Source organism: Neofelis nebulosa, chromosome 16 (assembly GCF_028018385.1).
Source record: "Neofelis nebulosa isolate mNeoNeb1 chromosome 16, mNeoNeb1.pri, whole genome shotgun sequence".
Taxonomy (NCBI): Eukaryota; Metazoa; Chordata; class Mammalia; order Carnivora; family Felidae; genus Neofelis; species Neofelis nebulosa.
In genome coordinates, this window is record NC_080797.1 from 32313261 (window position 1) to 32337000 (window position 23740).

A 23740-nucleotide genomic window follows, 5' to 3' on the forward strand; every position below is an offset into this window, starting at 1 on the left:
TTTCTGTTTTTACCTTTTCTTTGTCAACTATCCCTTATCTTCATTTTCCTTTTTACTACTGTTCGCCCTTCTCCAATCTTTTACTTGTAATTGTCCTTATTCTTTTTCCTTATCCAATTTTTAGCCCCATTATTTCATCCCTTAACCTCTACTCTCCCATTTTTGCTCCATCCTCTATAATAGGATACAACAGAGTAGTGAAGAGTAGAGATTCTGGAACTAGATTGCCCGCGTTTGGGCCGAGGTCTGTCATCTATTAGCTTTGTGACTCAGTTTCCTTTTCTGTGAAATGGAAAGTATGATAGTTACCATCTCATGGGATTATTGTGAGACCTAGATGAGGTAATACATATGAAGCACTTGGATCAGTGCCTGGCAAAATATGAGTGTTAGCTGTTATTATTTTGATTCCCCAGACCTCATCTTTGACGCCCGGCCTTCCACATACAGTACTCAGTTTGGGCCCAACCCAAGAGTAAGTACTATGGGCGCCACACTAGGATGAAATCGTCTTCAGAACATGAAATGACAGGTGGGAAGAAAGGAAATGGTCATAAAAAGGGAGGTGGCATGTAATTAAGTACTAAAAGAGGTACCATGGGTGTTGGAATTCAGCAGACTCTGTAATCAGCGGAGTATGGAGGTCAGGGAGAGCTGCATGGATAAGCTAACACTTTAGCTGAGACCCAAAGAGTGGCTCTGATGTGTTAAATAGAGAAAAAATGGGTATAAGTCTAGGCAAAGGCACGGCTGCAGGAATGATCAGGAATTAAGAATTAGGTTAAGCAGTTAAAGATCCAATTACGAGAAACCTTGACTATCAGCTAGAGAGGTTTGAACGTTAGATTCTGAGTTATAGAGAGCCATTGAAAGTTTTCAAGCATGAGATACAGACCGTTGAAACAGGATTATTTTCAGTTCCCCATATAGGCCGATCTGGAGAGGAGAGCTTGATCCAGCGAGACCAGATAGAATGTTCTAACAAAACCTGGGAATAAAGTAACAAGGGGCCGAATCAGAGTGGCTGAAAAGAGTAGAAAGAAAAGCCTTGAGAGCACTGCAAAGGAGGAAGTGACAAGATAGACTAACTGATGACAGTCGCGGGTGGGGTGTGCACGGGAAAGAGAAAACTCAGATATTACTCTGAAACTTCTGTCCCAGATAAGGAGAATGATGGAAGTTGAGGCATCTTTTACCAGGGAACATAGAGCAACCGGAAGGCTTCAGGTTGACTGGAAATGTCCACCAGGCACATGGGCAGATGGGTATCTGTTTTGAATTTATTCCTGACTCCCCTGAAAAAAATGTGTATATAAACTGACCAGGTAAGCTGTTGCTGAGGGAAGAGGACAAAACTAAATGTAAAGATTCAAAGTCATACGCAGAGTTAGCGGTTGAAACTGAACCTCAGGCATTTAATAGCTTCTTTTGAACATGTGTAATTCATGGATACATGAATTGGCATGGATACTTTTTTTGTTTTTAATGTCACAGGTATAGAGGATAAAACGTGAAAATCCCACCCCACCCTCCCTACCACTCATAAGATAACTCCTGTCACCTTTCTGGTGTGTGTCCTTCCTTCCCATCTCTTTCCTTTGCATTTTTTCCTAATTTCCTAATGAGGGGATACTTTTTAATTCCTTGCCCAGTGATTTGTTGCTTTTCCCTATGCAATATGTCTAAGAAATCTTTCCATGTTAGTTATTCTAATTTCTAACTTCCCTTATCCTTCTAACACCTAGAGAGGTGTCAGTAGAGGGCTTCTTTACATTTGTTTGCTGATAATGGTAAATTTTTTACCATTTTTTTCTTTGAATTATTATTTTCTCCTTGATTTGTGGAAGGAACCATTTTAGACACATAAGTGATTTGGGGAAAAAAAGTACTTATCTCCAGAGTAATTAACAGGCGTTATCTACCCAAGGAATGGAACAAATAGGAAGTTCAGGTTCTAAGGAGCTGCCTTGTTTGTGCCAGTGGCCCCACGCTATCTCTTTATTAATTGCACCACCTGGGATGCTGATAGCCGTGGAAATTAGAAAGTTGGCATTTACTGCATTGGAATATTCCCCACAAGGTTGCCAGTGATTCTTTTATTTATTCTGTTCATTCCTTTCCTACCTATTCAAGGATCTGAACTGTGTTTCTTCACAGAAATTTCCAAGGAAACTCTATTTCTCACATTGATAAAAATGTATGGAAGGGATACCGTTGGGCTGAGAAACTGTGAGTATATTCTCTCCAAATACGAATACAAAAAAAAAAAAAAAAAACCTAACTGCATTCTGAGGTCCTTCTTGGTCCAGAACTTTGAGGTCAGTAGCTCTGCGGAAAGGTGTTTCCCCCTCCATATCCCAACTCGACCTCCACCGATTGCAATTCTGTGTTAGTTTTTTTTTTTAACGTTTATTTATTTTTGAAACAGAGAGAGACAGAGCATGAACGAGGGAGGGTCAGAGAGAGGGAGACACAGAATCTGAAACAGGCTCCAGGCTCTGAGCTGTCAGCACAGAGCCCGACGCGGGGCTCAAACTCACGGACCGCGAGATCATGACCTGAGCTGAAGTCGGCCCCTTAACCGACTGAGCCACCCAGGCGCCCCATCTGTGTTTATTTTAAAAATTAAGTTTGGCAGGTTCCCTTTAAAATTAGAATCAATTTCAACTTATTTTCCATTATACAAGGAATACATGATTCTAGTCTCAATATATAAAAATGAAATAACAGGGGGGCCTGGGGGGCTTATTCGGTTAAGTGTCCAACTTCGGCTCAGGTCATAATCTCAACGGTTCGTGGGTTCAAGCCCCACGTTGGGCTCTGTGTTGACAGCTCAGAGCCTGGAGCCTGCTTCGGATTCTGTCTCCCTCTCTCTCTGCCCCTCTCCTGCTCATTCATTCCCTCTCTCTCTCTGTCTCAAAAATAAATAAACACTAAAAAAAATTTTTTTGATGAAATAACAGATATAGTGAACACCTGCCTTATGTTCTAATCCCCCCACTGCTGGGATAGCCACTACTCTGGATTTAGTATATATCCTTCCAGACCTTTTTCCATGCATTTGCCTACATACATATTTACAGCAAAATGGGTTTGTTGTGTGATTTTCTTATCTTTTTTTTACATAAATTGTAACATCCTACAACTCGATTCTTTTGCTTCGTGGTATGTCTTAGACTTTTTTTCTTCCAGTACATAGAGGGTTACCCCATCCATGCAAGCTGCTGCATAATGTTCCATAGTATGAGTGTATTACGATTTAATAATTCCCCTCTTGATGGATGTTTAGGCTGTGTCCAGTTTCCTTATTACATGCATTGCTGCATGGACCACCTCATACATGCATCTTTGTGTACGTGGGTGGGTATTTCTGTAGAATAGATCCCTGGAAATGGAATTGTTGGGATGAAGACGATGTCGATATATACAATTTTAATTGCCCTCAAAAAAGTTGTGCCAATTTACACACCAATCCATACACCATGACAGCATTCATTTCCTCCTACCCTCCCACTCTTGGATATTCTCCATTTCTTGGCTGATCTGGTGGGTGAATAAAATGGGTCCCTTCTGAATTTGAATTTTTCTGATTACTTATACATTTAAATATCTCTGTATGTTTCCTGGGCATTTGTGTTTCTTGTCTGAATTTTCTGTCCTTTGCCAATTTTTTTGTTATCTTTTTTTTAAATTGATTTGTAGAAAAAGTCAGTGTAGACACAAGTAATTTTGGAAACAATATTATACTCAAAGTAATTGACTGGCATTTTTCATGACAGATTGAGTGTCATATCATTAGTTCAACTTGGGTAGATAAGTCATAAATGACTTCTGAATTAATAATAAAAGATATAACAGTCATAGTAATCTAAATGTAGGGATTATGATCCCCCTAAAGTAGATTCCCCCCTGCCCCTTAGTCTGATAACCTTACTGGTAAGGGACAAATGGTAGAACAAGGTAGTTGTTTTCTTATGAATTTTATGAATTTCTTAAATACTATCTATAGTTTATATTTTCTCATGATAGTATCTAAACTTGGAGATCTTATTTCCCAAACTTGTAAGAAAAATGAAAGTAATTTGGCACAAGAAACAAGAGAGAGTGGAGAGAGTGGGTAGGCTGAGGGACAGGGGTAGGAGAAAAACTTTGAATTGTGTATTATATACCTTTGGAATTCTGAGCCATGCAAATATATATTACCTATTAAAAAAATAAACTGAAATTAAAAAAAATATTTTTTTGAAAAGCGTGTATTTGGTAGTTTATATACTAGAACACGAATCTGGTAAGATTTGATGATTCTTAAAAAATTTTTAGGGGCGCCTGGGTGGCGCAGTCGGTTAAGCGTCCGACTTCAGCCAGGTCACGATCTCGCGGTCCGTGAGTTCGAGCCCCGCGTCGGGCTCTGGGCTGATGGCTCGGAGCCTGGAGCCTGTTTCCGATTCTGTGTCTCCCTCTCTCTCTGCTCCTCCCCCGTTCATGCTCTGTCTCTCTCTGTCCCAAAAATAAATAAAAAACGTTGGAAAAAAAAATTTTTTTAAATGTTTATTTATTTTTGAGAGAGAGAGAGAGCGAGCAGGGAAGGGGCAGAGAGAGAGGGAGACACAGAGTCCAAAGCAGGCTCTAGGCTCCGAGCTGTCAGCACAGAGCCTGATGTGGGGCTCGACCCCACAAACTGTGAAATGATGACTTGAGCCGAAGTCAGACACTTAACCAACTGAGCCACCCAGGTGCCCCAAGATTTGATGATTTCTAATTCAGCTTGAGGGTTATGCCTTGTAAGACAGAAGTTTTAACTATGGGTCAATAGTTCCCTGGGGCAGCATTTTTAACCTTTTTTTCTATATATCAAATTAAAAAAAAAATTTTTTTAACATTTATTTATTGCTGAGAGACAGAGCATGAACAGGGGAGGGGCAGAAAGAGAGGGAGACACAGAATTGGAAGCAGGCTCCAGGCTCTGATCTGTCAGCAGAGAGCCCAATGTGGGGCTCGAACCCACGAACCGTGAGATCATGACCTGAGCTGAAGTTGGACACTTAACAGACTGAGCCACCCAGGCACCCTTCTATATATCTATTGTTGATCTGCAGAAGTTTATGTTCTTGGGATAATGTTTTCAAATGTATAATAAGTTAAAATATATAGGAAAAGGAAATTATGTGGAAATAGAGTTTTCAAAAACTTTTTAAAAAGATTAGTGATATAGCAATAAATCTGCTTCTGTTAGAATATTAAATAACAAAATATAATGGTACGCCTACTAACTATTATAACTTCAAGGTACTGATGAGAATAAATGATATTTTGAGATATCCACGCCAAATATGTGATATGAAAATATCTGATTTCTGCTGGGGACCAAATTAACTACACTAATCTGTGGTTTGTTGCCTGCATTCCTAATGGAAGGAAATGCTAATTCTAGTTAGAGGTTTGTGAAAATAGAGATGTGATTCTATTTTCCATCCAAGTTTGGCACCCACAAATTCAGTCCATTCTATTCACGGACCTGAGCCCTAAAGGGATGGTCTGCAAATTGAAATCGCATGCACACCTTTGCACGTATTCAAGAAAGTGCAGTTTTCTAGGGAAAGGGTCCATTCAATAGCTTTTATGAAATTCTCAAAAGGTTCTTGTCTCAAAAGATTGAGTCACAAATTGGGGTGGAGGTGGAGAAAGACATTTGTTTTCCTGTGAAGTTGTACTTATTCTCATAAATGATGATAAATGAATGATTTGTTTTAATTAAAAGTAGTATATTTGCAAATTGATACCTGTCACTTTCTGAATTCATTCAACAAATATTTATGGAGCATCTCCTATGTCCCAGGAACTGTTTTACATGCCAGGGATATAAGCTCAAGAACAAAACTGACCAAATATCCCACTTGTCAAGGGGTTTACAAATATATAATATAAAAACAAATATGTAAGTAGAATAAATACACAGAATTTCAAGTATTGGTAAGAAATCAGTGGCCAGATCTCTCAAGTTTTCTAATTTATTCAACGACCATTTCTGCTGCTCATAGACTGAGTTTTTTACTAATGATAATACTTTTCATTCATATCATCTTGAGTTGGTTCTTTTTATTAGATGTACTGTTTACCTCTGTCTGAGGATATATTAATGATGCTATTCTAAATTTTTTATACTGTTTATTTTTGAGAGAGAGACAGAGAGAGTGAGAGACAGAGTGCAAGTTGGGGAGGGGCAGAGAGAGAGGGAGACACAGAATCTGAAGCAGGCTCCAGGCTCTGAGCTTCAGCACAGAGCCCAGTGCAGGGCTTGAACCCATGGACTGCAACCTGAGCCGAAGTCGGATGCTTAACCGACTGAGCCACGCAGGTGCCCCATTAATGTTGGTATTCTCAAATCCTTTTGTGTTTTCTCTGTTAACTGTGTCATCGACTATAAGCTGTTATATTTGTTTTTTATTTTCTGTCCTGAATAGAATTGGCTTTCTCACTCCATTTGGTCATTCCTGAGTGCAATTTATCTTTGTAGTTGAGATTTGACTTGCTTCTGTTTTCTGGTCCTAAGGAAGAGGTGAAATGAACCACGGGGCTTGTTATTGGTGACAGGTCCCCCTGAGAGTTAAAGAAGAGGTGGGAGGTGACTTCTAATGGCTAGTCAGAGTGTATACCCTTCCTCCAGGGTTCTGGGACCCTGCCCCCTTCTAACACCAATGGCTCCTGCCTGGAAGAAAACACCCTTTGCTGCCAGATCCAAGGAGGAAGGATGCGGGGTTGATGTGCTGTCCTTGGTCCTACTGCAGTATCCCAGCTAATCACCCTGTAGGTGGCTCCAAGGCATTTCTGGTGGGGAGTGTTTGTAGAGCTCATTTATTCCCTTGGCTTTGAGCTAAGGTTGTGGATTTTCTAATTGTATCTTTTCTAATCATTCTTAGGGACTTTGGTGGAGTTTGGAGTTTGGTAGAGACTTGGCCTGTTTCAATCTGCCAGCTTGAACTAGCACAACCTCTTAGGAAGACAATTTTGTACCCCTGTTAAATCCTGGAGAAACTTAGGCAAATGTGTACTAGGATATAAACAGAAAAATGTTCAAAGCAGCACTGTTTATAATAACTAAAAATTAGAAAAATCTAGTATCCACCAACAGTAGAATGAACAAATAGTGTTACACGGGTATTTACTCTATACTTATTAAACTGAGCATTTATGTTCTGTGCATTTTATGCACATTTTTAGTTCTCACAGATATTTTTTAGTTGGGGAAAAAATTAGATGGCTTTACTTGTAGCACTGATATGGTTATAAATAGGGCTTCCACAATAAAATTTGGGAAAAGAGAGGAGGAAGTGGCAGTTCTGTCCATGTTTTTGCCACTCAGGGCTGGGTTCTAACAGATTTTGTGATTCAGAGAGTAGGCATTAAATGTACATTTTGGTGTGAAGAGTAGATAGGTGTGTGTGTGTGTGTGTGTGTGTGTGTGTGTGTGTGTGAGAGAGAGAGAGAGAGAGAGAGAGAGAGAGAGAGAGAGAGAGAGACAAAGGAGTATGTGAGAAGAAGATTTGAATCAAACAGCAGAGACCACCATCCCTACATTAAATAAGAATTAGTGTATTTGGTGGCACCATCACCCAGGTTTCTCTCACATCTAGCGGTCCTGTGTAGCCAATAGTTGTAGTTATTTTGCATTTTGACCGAGAAATGACCTTTTCATTTTGCAGAATTCTCCGTGACAATTATCTGACCGAATTACGTAAAGACACATTTGAAGGCCTGCTATCCCTCCAGTATTTGTAAGTTAATCAGTTCATCATTTATTATGAGTTTTTAGTTATATTATTTATTAAAATATACAGGGTTCAAATTAGATAATTGCAACAATTTCTTCTAACAGTAGAATTCTATAATTCTCCTTAGTGGAATTCTATAATTCTCTCTATTAAATTCTATAACTCTGTAAGTCTGTGGGGACCCAGCCCATCTCTAGCATTAAATACCTCCTATGCACTTTCAACTTTTTAATTTTATAGACAAGATGTAGGAAAAAGCCCTTCAGTTGTGGAGGAAAAGGGGTAATGAAGTCTGAGCAATGATGGACAGCCATATGAACCTTGTTATGTAAGTGTTCATATACCATCTGCTTTTATTTATATTTATTATTTATGGCCCATGGATCAAATCCTGTGTATGGTCTGTCTTGATACAACCTATGAGTTCAGAATGATTTTCGTGTGCTTAAAGGGCTGTAAAAGAGAAAAGAAGAGAAAGAAACAGAGAATATGTGACAGAGACCGTATATGGCCTGCAAAGCCTAAAATATTTACTGTCTGGCCTTTACAGAAAAGGTTTGAAAAAGTTGGCTTAGTAAAATGAGAGGAATTGAAGTTAACCTCAAATTGTCACCTACAAGACAAGAAAATATAGAACACTTACATTAATTTGAATGCCATTAACCCAGAATTTTTAAATAATTTAATCTAAATTAAATATTTGAATATTAAATATTTAACTAAGCAGGTGAATTATGTAAGCAGTATTACCAAGTATATATTAAATTATCAAGAGAACAGATTAAGGATTTCAGTGTGGGAAATTGTATTAGTTTATTTTTTTATTATTATGTTTTATGTAATTTATTGTTAAGTTAGCTAACATACAATGTGCTCTTGGCTTCAGGAGTAGATTCCTGTGATCCGTGTGGAACTTCTTATGCCACCATAAAAATAGATGTTTAAAATGATGGTTAAGGGGTTGGGGCTCCTGGGTGGCTCAGTTGGTTGGGCGTCCGACTTTGACTCAGGTCGTGATCTCACAGTTTGTGGGTTCGAGCCCCGTGTCGGGCTCTGTGCTGACAGCTCAGAGCCCGGAGCCTGTTTCAGATTCTGTCTCCCTCTCTCTCTGCCCCTCCCCCACTCATGCTCTGTCTCTGTCTCTCTCAAAAACAAATAAACATTAAAACAATGATGGCTAAGGGGCACGTGCCTGTCTCAGTCATTAGAGTCTGCAACTCTTGATCTCGAGGTTGTAGGTTAGAGCCCCACGTTAGGTATAGAGATTACTTAAAAAAAATGAAATCTTTAAAAATATAATGATGGTTAAGTGGTATAGTTAGAAATGTTTACACTAAACAAACATCAGAAATGCCTCTAACTTCGCTAATTACAGAACAAACATCTCTCCAGCCTCATTGTCAAGGAAGAAATGTTTGCATATATCTCTGTACATTAGACTTGCAGAGATACTAATGTTCTTTGCTATGGAGGTTCAGTGTTTATTCTTTGTCCATGCCATCCAAAGCTGTGTATTTCATTAATCCTTTTTTAAAAAATTTTTTAATGTTTATTTATTTTTGAGAGAGAGAGAGAGACAGAGTATGAGCAGGGTAGGCACAGAGAGAGAGGGAGACACAGAATCCGAAGCGGGCTTCAGTCTCTGAGCTGTAGGCCCAGAGCCCGATGCGGGGCTCGAATTCATGAGCAGTGAGATCATGACCTGAACCGAACGAAGTCAGATGCTCAATCGACTAAGCCATCCAGGCGCCCCTCATTAATCCTTATTAATGATGTGCTTTAGAAAATAGATTCTTCTTGCAAATGTGGAAGGCTTAAGGGTAGTGAGTAAAAAGAATCTCATATGACACTAAAAATAGTCCTTCAAATTATCAAACCTTCCAAGTGTTAGGGGACAACCACTTTGTATTGGTCTTCTTGGCTACCTCTGCCATCTGGGCTCCAAACGTTACAAACACAGTTTGGAGAAAAACAAAAGAGACAAACTGCGCAATGGGTTGGGCCTTTCATTATTTCTACTCTGAGGTACTTTGTAAGCCAATTATTTCATGTCAGGTGAAGTGTTCTCATTCATTCATTCAAAAAAAAATGTGAATCAAAACCTGAAACAGAAAGTGACAGGCCCTATGCCCAGTACCGTAGGCACGCAGATGGTTAAGGCAGGCTTGCCACCCTTGTAGGAACTCATGATTTCACAGGGAAAATAAACAGAAGCTTAAACCATAACGCATAAGCACTAAATGGATGATGAAGCACTGACAAAGTGCAGAAGAGGGAGCCACAAAGTCGTAAAACCACATTTCTTTTCAGTCATTTTGCTCCTTCTACTCACTACCCAGCTGTTAATTTATTTTATAAATATTTGAGTTTGTTCTTTGTCCATGCATCAGGTTTAAACACAGTAGACAACGCAGATGAGCAAGACTAGTCCATACTTTCATGGAGTTTATGCCCAGAGGAAATGGAATGCCAGAATAACTATATTAAGAAGGAATTGGGGCACCTGCCCGGCTGAGTCAGTAGAGCACGTGACTCTTGATCTCAGGGTCGTGAGTTCAAGCCCCAGGTTGGGCGTGGAGTCTACTTTAAAAAATTAAAAGAAGGAGAAGAAGGAGGAGGAGGAGAGGGGGAGGGGAAGAAATGGATTTGGGCAATGAGAAGTACAAGTTGTTTTTGGAACAGAGAAGAGGGGGGAAGACTTCAAGTTGGATCAGGGAAGTTACTAGAGAAATGCTGTTTGAACAGAACCTTGAATGGCTATGACGTATCATCAGATAGACATCTTGGGAAGAATATGCTTGCAAAATAGAGTGAGTGAAAGGCAAAATGCAGGAGAAATTTCTTTGGTATCTGTAGAGTAGGAAACTAGAGCCGGATTTAGGATTTTGAAGGCCTTGGATAATATGCCAGGCTACTGTGTTATCACAGCAGTGCTCTAGGACAAACTTTAGACTGCACCAGGGTCACTTGGAGGCCTTGTCAGAACACAGGTTCCACCTCCACAGTTCCTGATTCACTCAGTCCAGAGTAGAGCTGAGAATTTGCATCTTGAGGAAGTTCCCAAGTGCCTCTGATATTTGAGAGCCACTCCTGGAGAATTAATCTGGTGACTGTGTGCAGTATAGATTAGGATGGGAGAGACCAGAGATGAAAATGCCAGTCAGAAGATGGTGGTCCCCATGTAGGTGGAAAGTGAGGGACTCGGCTGAAATCAACGGAAATAAGAGGGTCAACCATAATCCAGAATGGGTGTTTCCAAATAAAAGTCCAGTACCATGTTGTTTTTTTGTTGGCCCCACTTGCAGCTGAAGCAATTGATAAATTCATAGACCGTTTAGGCAACGTACAACCAAAAATAAATTTCTATGAATATGATAATATAATTCTGAGTTCGTTCAAAGTCAGGTATTGATTAGAGGAGTCACTTCTTTTCAAGTTAAACGAAAAGGTATCTATTGACTTGGTGTCAAGAAATAGAACTAAACCAGGAAGGTGTGCTAATGGGAGAATATCCCTTTTAATATTAGCAATTATATGTGGAGATCACCACTTTGAGCTCACAATTTAGAAATTGATGAGGCCACAAAAAGTCATTTAATCAATTCTTCTGCTCTCAGGAAAGATTACTTCCAAGATCTATCAAGATCTATAGTTGTATATTTTATGTATGAAGATCACAAAGGTGAGACTCTTAAGAAAGGGGAGGACAGGGTTAGGGGCTCTGGAAGGTTCAAATAACAATTCCTAATACTCAGAGTTTAGCCAAAAGCTACTTATTCAATACTACCATCCTACTAATTAGATATCTTATAGCTAATTGAGGCAATATTTTCCTTTTCCTTTTCCTAGAGATTTATCCTGCAATAAAATACAATCTATTGAAAGACGTACATTTGAATCACTACCTTTTTTGAAGTTTGTGTAAGTTACAAATATAATTTCATTATATTTGGAATTTGTATTAAACTTAATTGTAAACCTCTTTGTTATTCATTTTGAATGAATGAAACTTTATTAGTCGAAAGCTACTAAAATTATGTAGCAAATCTTTTTTGTCTGTGGCAAAGTGTGGTGTGAGAGTTATTATAGAGATCAGAGTGAATCGTTCTAGAGCAGCAGTTCTCTGCCAGGGTGATTTTGCATCCAGGTGACACTTGGTAGTGTCTAGAGACATTTTTGATTGTCAGACTGTAGATGTGCTCCTGGCATCTAGTGGGTGGAGGCCAGGGCTGCTGTCACACCCTACAGTTCACAGGGCAGCACCCCCCCCCCCCCATAACAAAGATTATCCAACCATAAATCTCAACAGTGCTAAAGTTGTGAAACGTTTTTCTAGAGAAATAAACTTACTTCTCTAGAAAAGAATACTTACTTAACACAAGTATTTATTGAGCATTTACTGATTTGTATCTAATGCACCACATGTATAAACATGAAAGTATAAATCTTTCATGCAAATATTTTTTTTAAAAGGCAAGTATCTTTCATAGTGAGATTTCTTTAGTGTATGGAGAGAGTATTTTGGTTATGTTTCATTATCGAGAAATTAGAATCACTGCCAAAGGATAAATATTCTAAAAGAATATCTTTTTTTTCTCTTCGTTTGTGTCTTGTTTTTTTGTGTGTGTGTGTGTCTGTGTAGAAATCTTGGTTGCAATTTACTCACCGAACTGAGCTTTGGAACATTTCAGGCCTGGCATGGAATGCCGTTTTTACACAAGCTGTAAGTGAAATAGAAAATGAATACATGTAAAAAAAAAAAAAACTACATATAAAAATATCATACAGTGATTGGTTAGGTGTGTGTTAATAAACCCAGTATGAATTCTGGAAAGTAGGTCTTAAAATCCATTTTTTTTTCAAATGAGGAAACTAAGGTACAAAGAGGCCAAGAGACTTGTCTTAACTCCTAAATGGCACTCTCTGCCCTCCCTCGTACCCAGCTTTGTGTGGGCGATGAAAGCCCCAAGCAAGTAACACCCAAGTCAGTATTATCATGGGAATTCGTGACAGTGATGCTTCCCCAAGGTGTGCATGGTCCTTGAAATCCACTTTTGAATTTAACTTTGATTCCTGCTCATGTGCAAGTTTCCTATGCAAAAGAGAACTTCAAAGAACTAAGTTTAGCACAGAGTTCTCCAGGCAGCAAAAGGTGTGGGTGCTTCTTCAGCCATCAGGAAAGCAGAAAGAACTCCTGAATGCCTGCCACAGGGCACTGCTCTCCATGTGTTTTCTTTCCTGACCACTCTTCAGTTAAGAAGTGTGTTATTCCGTTTCAGCCGGAAAATTCTGTGATTTCTCTGTAAAAAAGCAAATCATACTGGACATGTTCAGTGGCCTGAGGGGGATTTTTAGACTCAAGGTTGAAGACCCTCCTCTAAAGCAGACGCTGGAAAAGACTGTCTTACTGTCTTGTGGTTCAGAAATCTGATTTCACAACTTATCTTCCGTTAGATGAAAGTGTTTACGGTGTGTCCGGAGCTGGAGTAAGTTCCTGCGGGTGCCCAAGAGCAGGGGCCTCCTCTCTCCTCTCATTAATTTGCTGATGCCTAACCTGGGGAAAGAATACTGAGGGTCAGTTTTTTGTTTTGCCAGCATGCCAGAGAACGGGCTCATTGAGTTTCTCCACCAAGAGGTTTTAGTGGTGTCAATATAATGTCTTAAAACTCACCACCTCTACTAAGCATCTTATAACACCAAGAGCCTCTTCGAAGAATCTGAATTTCATAGTTATGTAGGCAATACAGGACGAAATAGGGTGGAATCCGTTGATAACAATGAATGAATTCATTGAAAAACACTCAGTGCCACGCGCACTCTATGTCGACAATGTACTAAGTCCTGGGGGTACACAGAATACACAGGGACTGTCCCCAAGAATCTTTCATACTGGAAGGAGAAAAAGATGGCCGTTGATGGGAAAACGTATGTGAGCCATGCTGGCATCAGTGCAGCAGGGTAACGAGCTAGGGGGTGACAAAGTAGGGGATGGTTGTGGAATAGAAAAGATTTGTCGTGGACAAGGCAACAACTTGCTTGTGTTGAGTTTCCACGTTCATCTTGATGAAGTTTTGGGGAGATGGTGGGGAGTCGGGAGCCGACGCTCAAGAAAGAATTCTTGAACGTGTCTTTGGTGCAAAAAGGTGATTTTATTAAAGCACAGGGACAGGACCGTGGGCAGAAAGAACTGCGCTGGGGTTGTGAAGAGTGACAGGTTATATGCTATGGAATTGGGAGGTAAAGTCAAAAGGGAAGTCTCCAGAGGGACTGTGATATGTGAAAGAGGACTCCTAAGATACCAGAGGCCTTGCTGTTGTCAAGCTAAGGTTGTTTTCCCCTCTAGCAAAGCATTAAGACAGTAGGGAGTTCCTGGAGAAATATTTTATTTGCCTGTATCTGTCAAGTATCTGTCAATAGGCTGCAGGTTATAAGGAAATTTAATTTTACCTGAGATTTCCTTCTTGCCTTTGTTCCCCATATCACTATGGAGGGGTGATGTTGGGGCTCCAGGAAGCTGATTCTGTAGGTTTCTGGAGATTAGGCTATTGATAAGATTGCCTTTTTCTTGTAATTTACTAAGATATTTGTAAACTGATGGAAACTCCTATCTTGCCCGACTGAGATCTCTATCAGTTAACCATTTGTTTTCTTTCCTTTCCTTTGCCCTCGAGCAGCCAGAATCACACATATCCCACCTGGGGCGGGGGCATGTGCTAACTTGTATTTTGCCCTCAACTTGCCTCATGCTCCCTCATCAATCTTACATGACAGAAAAAGGTAATTAAAGAACCAGAGCTAGCTGGTATTGAGAATAAATTAATACTCACGTCATGTGTGTTATGCCCAGAATTCGTGATCCCCAAATACCGCCAGGGAGCCGAGTCCGATGTAAAAGCAAAAGAGCCTTTATTCGAGCTTAGCTCGAGCTCAATCCCCTACCTGCACTGATGCAGCGGTGAGATACCGGGGAGAGAGAGCCAGTTTCAAAAGGACCAAGGTTCTATGGGGGCCTAGGGGCAGTTGGTGAGGTAATGGCTGTGGCCTCAGCCGATTGGCTGGGGAAGGGTCCTGGGGGAAGGGTCCGAGTTCTGTTAGCAGGTGGGGGGGGGGGGTTACTCAAGGGGAGGAGGTGTGGTCAAGGTGAAGGACACAGAACAAGATGGAGTCAGCCGGCGTAGGCCCGCCCTTTCAATGTGGTTTGAATAGAGCTGTACTACTAAAACGAATTCACAGTTAACTTCCAAAAAATTATCACAGTACAGTAAGTGTGTATTGGAGGTTGGGCTCCTTGTTTGGGGCCAAACTTTTCTTTTCTTTTTTATTTTTAACGTTTCTTTATTTATTCTGAGAGAAAGAGAGCATGCGCAAGGGAGATGCCATCCCGTGAATTCAGTCACGTTGTTACCTACGTGACTTATTACTGGGGTGTTTATAAGTTGAAACACTATTTTCTCCAGCATTGAATAAGTTTGTAAACCTTTTGGGCCCCAGCTGAGGTGGATTTATCTTGAACTGACTGAAGCTTAAACTTCAGGTCTTCTCACTTACGTAGGCCCCTTCCGAAGTCTCGGGAGGGACCCTCGCAGTTCCTGTACGCATAATTTTGCATGTTTTGATGAGGCAGGATTTCCCAAAGTAGATGAGGTTCAGACCCTACAAGGCCTCGATTCACCCCTGGGTTTCAGGTAATTCTATCTCAGTAAGTTTTTTGAATGAAGCCTCTTAAGTTATTGATAAACACTGAGTGAACACGTTAGCGGTGTGGTAAAGTCTATTTTGAATCTGAAACCCACCTCAAAGCCATGCCAAGAGTTTATTAATAAGGTACCACTTTTTGAATGGTAGTAATAATCCTATTTCTTTCAGATGAAATCAGGAATGAAATATATTATGGAAAACCAACAGTGGTTGATAATCCTAAATGTTAAGGATACTTTTTTTTTTTTCCTGACTTTAAAGTGCTTCTCCTTCATTCACCTACACAGGTCCAGACCGATGGCTTATTTTAAAAAATTCACTTCATTGCTTCTAACAGTACGAGCTCCATGAGTTTAGGAGCTGAAGGGCTCTACGATGTAGAAAGGCTGTACCTTATCGGGATAGAGCACACTCACATGCTGGCTCGTCTGTGGCGCATCAGTGTTGTGCCAAGAACATAAGCTCTAAGGGAGAATGAGGAAAATCTAAGCCTTACCCCTTTTGAATTATTGTTGAGAATCTCGTTGCGGTAGGTGTGGCCACCCTCTGAAGGCAGAGTCGAGCCGCAGTCACAGAGACGCCCTAACGCTCCCCCAGTCAACCGCCATCTGCTTCCTTTTAGACGGCTGCGTGCCCACACAAGCTTACACACTTCAGGATATTGTCGTCGCTTTTCGGTGTGTCCCGGAAATCCTGGCGGCTTCTTCTCAGAGTCAGAAAGGCATCAACGTTAAGGATGAAGATGGCACCTCAGGGCTGTCCTTTTGGGGTGATTTAGGGTAACTTTTATTAGTTCCTGTGTGTGGTAGTTCAGAAGCTTTGCGATAGTCATACCCCACTGTTACTTGTCTTCTCCCAGCTGCATCGGATTCTTCCCACGTGTATGCCAAGGCATCTTCTTTCTCTGGGAAGCTGGTAGTTGCTGGTAGTTGCTCCTCCGCCCCATATCATTTCTTTAATACCTACCTCTGCTAGGTATTTACTGCGCCCCGGCACTACGCTAAGACCTTTCGCTTGTGCTGCAAGTAAGACGGTGCGTCTTAAACTCTTAGAACAGAGCCTGGCACGTGGGAAATGCTCCCGACGTGGCCCCTCACACGGCACTTCATTTTCGGTTTTCCAGCAACTCTTGTGATACAGGGAGTGTCATCCTCATTTCGGGGATGAGGAAGTTGAAACTCAGAGACATCGGCTGACTTGCCTAGCTTCACACTGTCAGTAAGTGACAGCACCACTTAAGAAGCTTCGCGAGTAATACAATTCCGCATTCCCCGGCACTAGGTAGGACCTGAATGACAACCGGCCTTTTGGGCGTCGTCCCTTGGAGTCAGCTTCTCACTGGAATAGGACCTTTCGAGCAGGGAGCTCCTTTTCCCTATGCTTCGGGAGCTCCTGGCCATGCCACCCATGGGCATCCCCAGGCTTCCTGCTCACCGCCTGTGCAAACATCACATCGTCACTGCTAGGCACCCACTCTGTGCCCAGCCTTATGCTAGGTGCTTTGCACATGCTCTTTCCTTTAATCCTCAAGTTGCCTTATGAGGTAAATGCTGCTAAAAAGACTCGGAGACGTTCGTTACTTAAGTCCCTTCACCAGGAAGCGACAGCCAGAATTCAGACCTAGGTCTGCCTGATTCCGGGGCCCTTGCTTCTTGGGCTGTTCCTCACTGCCAGAAACTCCTCTTCAAGGCTGTTCTCAGAACTTGCATTAAAACAGGGGCTCACCATTTCAGATTCTTTAGGCTTCGCCCCTCCCCCCGCCCAACCCCTGAGAAAGGATCTACGTGATGCCGTTAGATGTCTTGTATTGAGGAGCTTCGCATGGGGAGTCATGTTCTCATGGCTCATGGACCTATGTAGATGAATAAAGGAAAGGGGTTATTCTATCCCCAAGTACTTCAAACATACTGGAATAGGGTCTAGATCACTCTACTTATTTCTTCAACTGCTTTCCTCCAAGGAGCCAGTTTTCCCTCCATGCCTTGGGATTCCAGCATAGAGAGTTTGGAGTTTGTCCTATTTGAAATGTATTTTCACTGCCTGCTTTGGACGTTTTTTCAGCCAAAGCTGTTAGGATTTCAGTACATTCAGGACAGTGGTGACAAGCTTCAGTCCTCAAGTCTTCTCTGTCTCCTCAGTGAGTAGAAAGGAAACGTAGCCCATCTGTCTGGACCTCTGTAGAAGAATTTGGAGGAAAAAAAAAATAACACGTAAGAAATGTTCCCTTATTTTGTGAGCTACCTTTAGTCTGTCCCGTTGCTCTGCAACAGAAAGCTTTTGCAAAAATACTTGAGTTTTCCTCTTCAAATAAGATAGAGTTTTTTAAAAAACAAAAAGATATCTAGAACAGTATTTCTTCAACTTTGATTATGAGACAGTCTTTGAGGATAACTGTTGTTATGTTTTACTCCCATAAAGATAAGCCCACGAATATCCAAAAGCCAATAGACTGAGTCAGCACACGTTTTATCTGTAAAATGAGGGAATTGAACGGAAATGGAGATGATCTCTAGCGCAGCGTCCACCGTTCGTGTTCGTTCGTATCGCAGTCTGTGGAAAAACAATTGCTGTCGGTCCAGCAGATGTAACCTGTCGGGTCAGTTCTCATTCTCCCCTTGGCTCAGGCACAATAGCTCCATGAAGAGAAGGCGGCACTAAAGACAGGAGGAAATAGGATAATTTGGAGTGGCCTGTATTTTGTTTTCACTACACATAAACACAGGGCATTCATCTCAGCAGGAGGGCTGCCTGGGTAAGAGGAAGCACCGAGCCGATGGGTATAAGGCCATGGGTGAGCTACCAGGAAAGAGGGGGGGGGGACAGTGGGGGTAGAGCACTGAGATAGTTGGGGGGAAGGATAACAAACTACTAAACTGTTTTGGCTGCATAATTCTTCATAGTCTTTCTTAATAGGGAGCCGGGGGTGGGGGGTGGGGGGGGCGGGGGGGGAGGAAGCAGTGGGCAGGGGAAGACACACACGTGGAAGAGGTTACTTGCACAGAGCCCACCAGTAAGCTTGTCGGTATTAATGCCATTTTTATTTTTTCAAAGCCAAAGGACATTCAGAGCCTCAAGGTTGAGGAACTGTGTTTAACCAGACATGTGACACTCACGTTCTTTCTCTTCATAACATTGTCTGACTGGATATTAACTAGTGTTACGCAAACCCGACATGTTAATGGGCCCGAAAAAACGTAGAAGAATGGGCTGGAATAGGAAGAATAGGGGAGTTTCCAAGGCAAGAACAAAAATGCATGGCTCCCAGCCGCACCGCTAACTCCCTCTGACCTCCGTTGTGGAAGAGTTTGAATCTTCGCTCCCCTTTTCTCCACCTACTAACATGTTTGATCTTCTGGCAACTGGTTCTCTATTTATCACAACATGGTTCTTTTTTTTTTTTTTTTCAAATTGAGATATAGTCCGCCTAATAGAATATGCAACATTATAAAGTATATAGTCCAATGGTATACTTTGATAGACAATAATCACTGCTAATTCCAGAACATGGTCATCGCCCCCCTCGAAAGAAATACCATACCCATCAGCCTTTACTCCCCATTCTCCCTTCCTCCCAGGCCCCTGGCAACAACTAATTTACCTTCTGCCCCTATGGATTTGCCTATTCTGGACATTTCATAGAAATGTGTGTCTAGTTTCTTTCACATAGCTTGTTGGCTTCAAGATTTATCCGGTTGTAGCATGTTTCAGTACTTCATTCTTTTTTTTAATGTTGATTTCTTTTTGAAAGAGAGTGCACACACAAGCGGGGAACGGGCGGAGAGAGAGAGGGGGACAGAGGATCCAAAACCACAGAGCCTGATGTAGAGCTCGAACTCATGAACTGTGAGATGACGACCTGAGCCAAAGTCAGATGCTTAACCGACTGAGCCACCCAGGTGCTCCAATCACATTTTGTTCATCCATTCGTGAGTTATTGGACATTTGGATTATTTTGACTTTTTGGCTATTATGAATAATGCTGCTATGAGTATTCATGTACAAGTTTTTGTGTGGTCATATGTTTTTAATTCTCTTGGGTACATACCTAAGAGTGGAATTGCTGGGTCATGTAGTAACTCTATATTTAACCCTTTTGAGGAACTGCCACACTGTTTTCCACAGCGACTACACCATTTTACATTCCCACCAATGTATGAAGATTCTGGTTTCCCCAAATCTTGCTACCACTTATCACTGTCTCTCTGTTCGATCATAGCCATCTTAGTGAGTGTAGAGTAGTATCTCATTGTAGCTTTGATTTATATTTCCCTAATGACCTAAGACATTGAGCATCTTTTCATGTGCTTATTGGCCATTCATGTATTTTCTTTGGCGAAATGTCTCTTCAAATCCTTTACCCATTTAAACATTTGATTATTTGTCTTTTTACTGAGTTTTAAGAGTTCCTTATATATTCTGGATATTCTGGATACTAGACTTGTATCAGACATATGATAGTTGTGGGTTGTTTTTTTATTTTTAAATAAAGTCCAGTTTATCTATTTTTCCTTTGGTTTGTTGTGCTTTTTGTGTCATGTCTAAGAAACTGTTGCCTAAATCCAAGGTCATAAAGATTTCTCTCCTGAGAGTTTTATAGCTTGAGCTCTTCCATTTAGGTCTTTGACTCATTTTGAGTTAATATTTATATATGGCGTGAAGTGTAGGAATCCAACTACATTATTTTGTATGGGGATATACGGTTGTCCCAGCATCATTTGAAAAGACTAGTCTTCCCACATTGAATGGTGTTGGCAGCCTTGTTGAAAATCAGTGAGCCATAAATGTGAGGATTTATTCCTGGACTGTCAGTTCTGTTCCATCAACTTACATGTCTGTTCTTATGCCAGTACCACACCGTGATTACTGTAGTTTTGAAGTAGGTTTTGAAACCAGGGCGTGTGAGTCTTCCCATTTTGTTGTTCTTTGTCAAAATCGTTTTGGAGCACCTGGGTAGCTCAGTTGGTTAAGTGGCCGGCTCTTGATTTCAGCTCAGGTCAGGACCTCATGGTTTGTGAGATGGAACCCCGTGTTGCAATCTGCACTGACAGCATGGAGCCTGCTTGGGATGCTCCCTCTCCTTCTCCCTCTGCCCCTCCCCTGCTCACACTTTTCCCCAGTCACACTCGCTCATGTTTGCTCTTCTGCACGGGTGTGTATGCTCGCTGTCTCTCAAAATGAATAGATAAACTTTTTTTTTTTTTAAAAGATCATTTTGGCTATTCTCGGTCCCTTGAATTCACATACAGATTTTAGAATTAGCTTGCCAGTTTTTGGAAAGAAGTCGGTTGGGGTTTTGATAGGGATTATACTGAAACCACAGTTCAATTTGGGGTATAGTGCCATTTTAACAATATTTTCTTCTGATCCGTGAACATGGCATATCTTTACATTTATTTCAATCTTCTTTAATTTCTTTCAACAACGTTTTGTGGTTTTTAGTGTGATTCTTGCACTTCTTTGGTTAAATGTTTTCCTAAGTATTTTGTTCTTTTGAGTACTGTTATACATGGAATTGTTTTCCTAATTTCATTTTTGGAATAGTCATTGCTGATGTATAGAAATAAAGCTAATTTTTACATATTGATCTTGTGTCCTGTAACCTTGCTGAACTCATTTATTAGTGCTAAGGTTTTTTTTCTACATTCCCAGGAATATGTCTTGTGGTCTTCTAGTTACCCGGGAAGATGTTGGAGCATTTCAAAGTCCCTATGGACATCTCATTTCTCAGCTTTTTCCTTTTAGGCTTTTTGTTTAGGCTATTTTTTGTCTTGTTTTCAATTGCCTCACATAGCTGCCAGATTAAAACATTTATCTATAATTGTTTTCAAAAAATGCCCCTTGGGAAGAGGCTATTTTAGCACTGTGCAGTTCTCAGTGAGGTCAAGGGCAAGGCTTTCAAGTGAAGTTTTTTAGGGACCCCACTAGACAGGTAGAACAATGACAGTTTGTTCCTTGGGAATGAGGCTTTAAGGAACTTCAGCTCCATTTTGTTCCCCTGGGATGTGGGCAATTTTTAAGGCTACCATCAGGATGGAGAGCAGAGGTTGAGGACAAGTTAAAACCACAGAGCTCACTGTTCTTATAGAAATTAGTAATTTGTTCTTTAATAAATGCTCTCGGGTTGCTGCAAGCCCATTGGTTAAAATTTCCAAAGTTCTGAGAAAGTTGATTTTGACCATTTTTGCTAGTTTTTGTTGTTGTTGTTGTTGCTTTTACGGAAGGATGAATTTTCAGACGTCCTTCCTTTCTCATTTTCACTGATTCACCTGTAACAGGGCTTTAAAATCTCTAAAGTCTCAGGGCACCTGGGTGGCTCAGGTAACTGCCTGACTCTTGATTTCGGCTCAGGTCATGATCTTGCGGTCATGGGATCAAGCCCCATGTCAGGCTGTGTGCACTGGGCATGGAGCCTGCTTGGGATTCTCTCTCTCTCTCTCTCTCTCTCTCTCTCTCTCTCTCTCTCTCTCTCTCTCTCTCTTCCTCTGCCTCTCCTTCACTCATACTCTTGTACTCTCTCTCTCTCCAAAAATAGAATAAAAAAATAAAAAATGAAATCTCTAAAGTCTCAATGATCACAGGCTAATTAAATACTTAATCATGGGAGATGATTAGAGGAAAGGAATAAAAATAGAAAATGTAATTCTTAGAGAAGCTCTCCCAGATGGAGAGATGAAGTTCAGCAAAGTGTTTCTATATTTAATGCTCTCAAAGTTAAGTTTAAGGTAACGGCTATTTTAAACCCCCTTTTTTTTCATACAAGTTAAATACAGGCTTTGGAGTCAGAACTGAGTTCAGATTCCAGCTCTGCTTCTTGACTGGCTTGACAAACTGGGACAAATTATACAACCTCTCTGTACTTTAGTTTCCTCACTTGTAAAATGGGGTAGTGATGTATCTATCACATAAGGTTACTGTGAGGTTTAAATGTGAAATGCTGATCACAGATGCCCTATAGCTCAATAGTATTGGTTGTGATGATTATCCTTATAATTTTGCAAAAGTACAGTGATGATTCTTGAGCAGAGTCAACCTAAAGGCAGATTTTCTTTTCTTTCTTCCTGTTTCCTTCACTTTATTTTTGCTGTAAAGAACTGAGAAGAAAATCTACTCAGCATTTTGGAATAAAAACTTGTGTCAAGCAGTGACAAAATGTTATTTATTCAACAAGCCTTCACTAAGTACCTAGTAAATAACAAGCACTCTGTCAGGCACAGGGACAAAAATGACAATAGAGTATGGTCCCTGCCCTCAAGGAGCTGGCAGTCCAGGAGATGGATAAGGAAACGGGATCATATGCCACCTAACAAAGGCTGTCATAGGAGAATACACATGGTGGGGGTATAGCTTTCACCATTTCCTCTTAGATTAATCCCTTTGTCTTTGGCCCCCAAACTGAGGAATTGGTCCTATTTTTGTCTTTAACCGGGTGTTTTAAACTGTGGGATTTTTTACATTTCTAGAGATAAAGGAAAAGCACCTAGAATTATAGAGGACACTAGAAACAGTCTTTCCTACAGAGCCTGACTATCCTACCAGCATAGTCACTTCTAGGATTTTCAGCCCAAAAAGTTCTTTGGCATATCTTTGCTTTGCTGTCCACGTAAAAAAAAAAAAAAATTTTTTTTTCCTCTTTCTGTTCTCCACTTTATCGTCCAGAGAGCTGGGTAGTTCCCAAAGGAAGAGTGCTTTACAGAATCTAAGGGTGACTTATAGGCAAAGGCAGAAAATGATTAGTTTTCACCTTCCAGTTCCATACCCCCAAAATGAACATAAACTTTCATGGTAGTCATTACTGGAAATGCAGATAATTTTAATTCCATTGCATTTTTCAGAATTATCAGTCGTAACCCTCTGTCAACTGTTGAAGATTCCTATCTTTTTAAGTTGCCAGCATTAAAATATTTGTAAGTATTGCAACAATCTCATGGCTCGCGAGATGATTTCTGATCTTTTTTGTTGTCATCAAAAGATTCAGTATTTGCGTTTTGGTTAAAAAGTCGTAATTTAAATTTTAACTGGGTTATTGAAATAAGCATTATTAGCAAAGAAAAAACGTATATGGGCAAGATAGCCTGCAGAGGAAGGAGTAGTATTGAAGAACACATAACAGACATGGGACTTGTAGATGTAGGTAGAAATACCATTTATCTCAAAGTGGAAAGTGGAGTAAAGTGTATATTAAAAGAAAAAAAGACTAATCAAGAGAGGTGGATGCAATTGAGAATGAAAATGAGGATAAGAGTAAAAAGGATTGTACTGTTGAGCACCAAGGT

General features: G+C 40.7%; 1 protein-coding gene and 1 long non-coding RNA gene across 22 annotated transcripts in view; one reads left to right on the plus strand and one right to left on the minus strand.

Annotated features, from left to right (window-relative positions):
* LOC131498188 (leucine-rich repeat-containing protein 37A3-like) overlaps positions 1-23740 on the plus strand; it is a 63956-nt gene that overhangs the window by 20021 nt on the left and 20195 nt on the right. For 4 of the 19 annotated variants that reach the window (XM_058705184.1, XM_058705178.1, XM_058705183.1 and 1 more), the window contains 5 exons: positions 2158-2229; positions 7701-7772; positions 11619-11690; positions 12412-12492; positions 23300-23371. In XM_058705184.1, the coding sequence (XP_058561167.1) occupies positions 2158-2229; positions 7701-7772; positions 11619-11690; positions 12412-12492; positions 23300-23371 (369 nt within the window). Of the gene's footprint in view, positions 1-2157; positions 2230-7700; positions 7773-11618; positions 11691-12405; positions 12493-14877; positions 15031-15635; positions 15693-15754; positions 16145-17917; positions 18064-18114; positions 18220-23299; positions 23372-23740 lie in introns of those variants that run through there. The other 15 variants (XM_058705186.1, XM_058705187.1, XM_058705175.1 and 12 more) reach the window with 14 other exon arrangements.
* On the minus strand, positions 67-14827 carry LOC131498194 (uncharacterized). Of its 3 annotated transcripts, none has more exons than XR_009255335.1 (4): positions 14709-14827; positions 13178-13318; positions 12436-12490; positions 67-988 (listed from the first exon to the last, which is right to left on the minus strand). It is a non-coding gene; the product is annotated as an uncharacterized LOC131498194 (long non-coding RNA). The 3 variants fall into 3 exon arrangements; XR_009255336.1 differs by lacking the exon at positions 14709-14827 and adding an exon at positions 14217-14675; XR_009255334.1 differs by lacking the exon at positions 14709-14827 and having other exon boundaries at positions 13178-14675.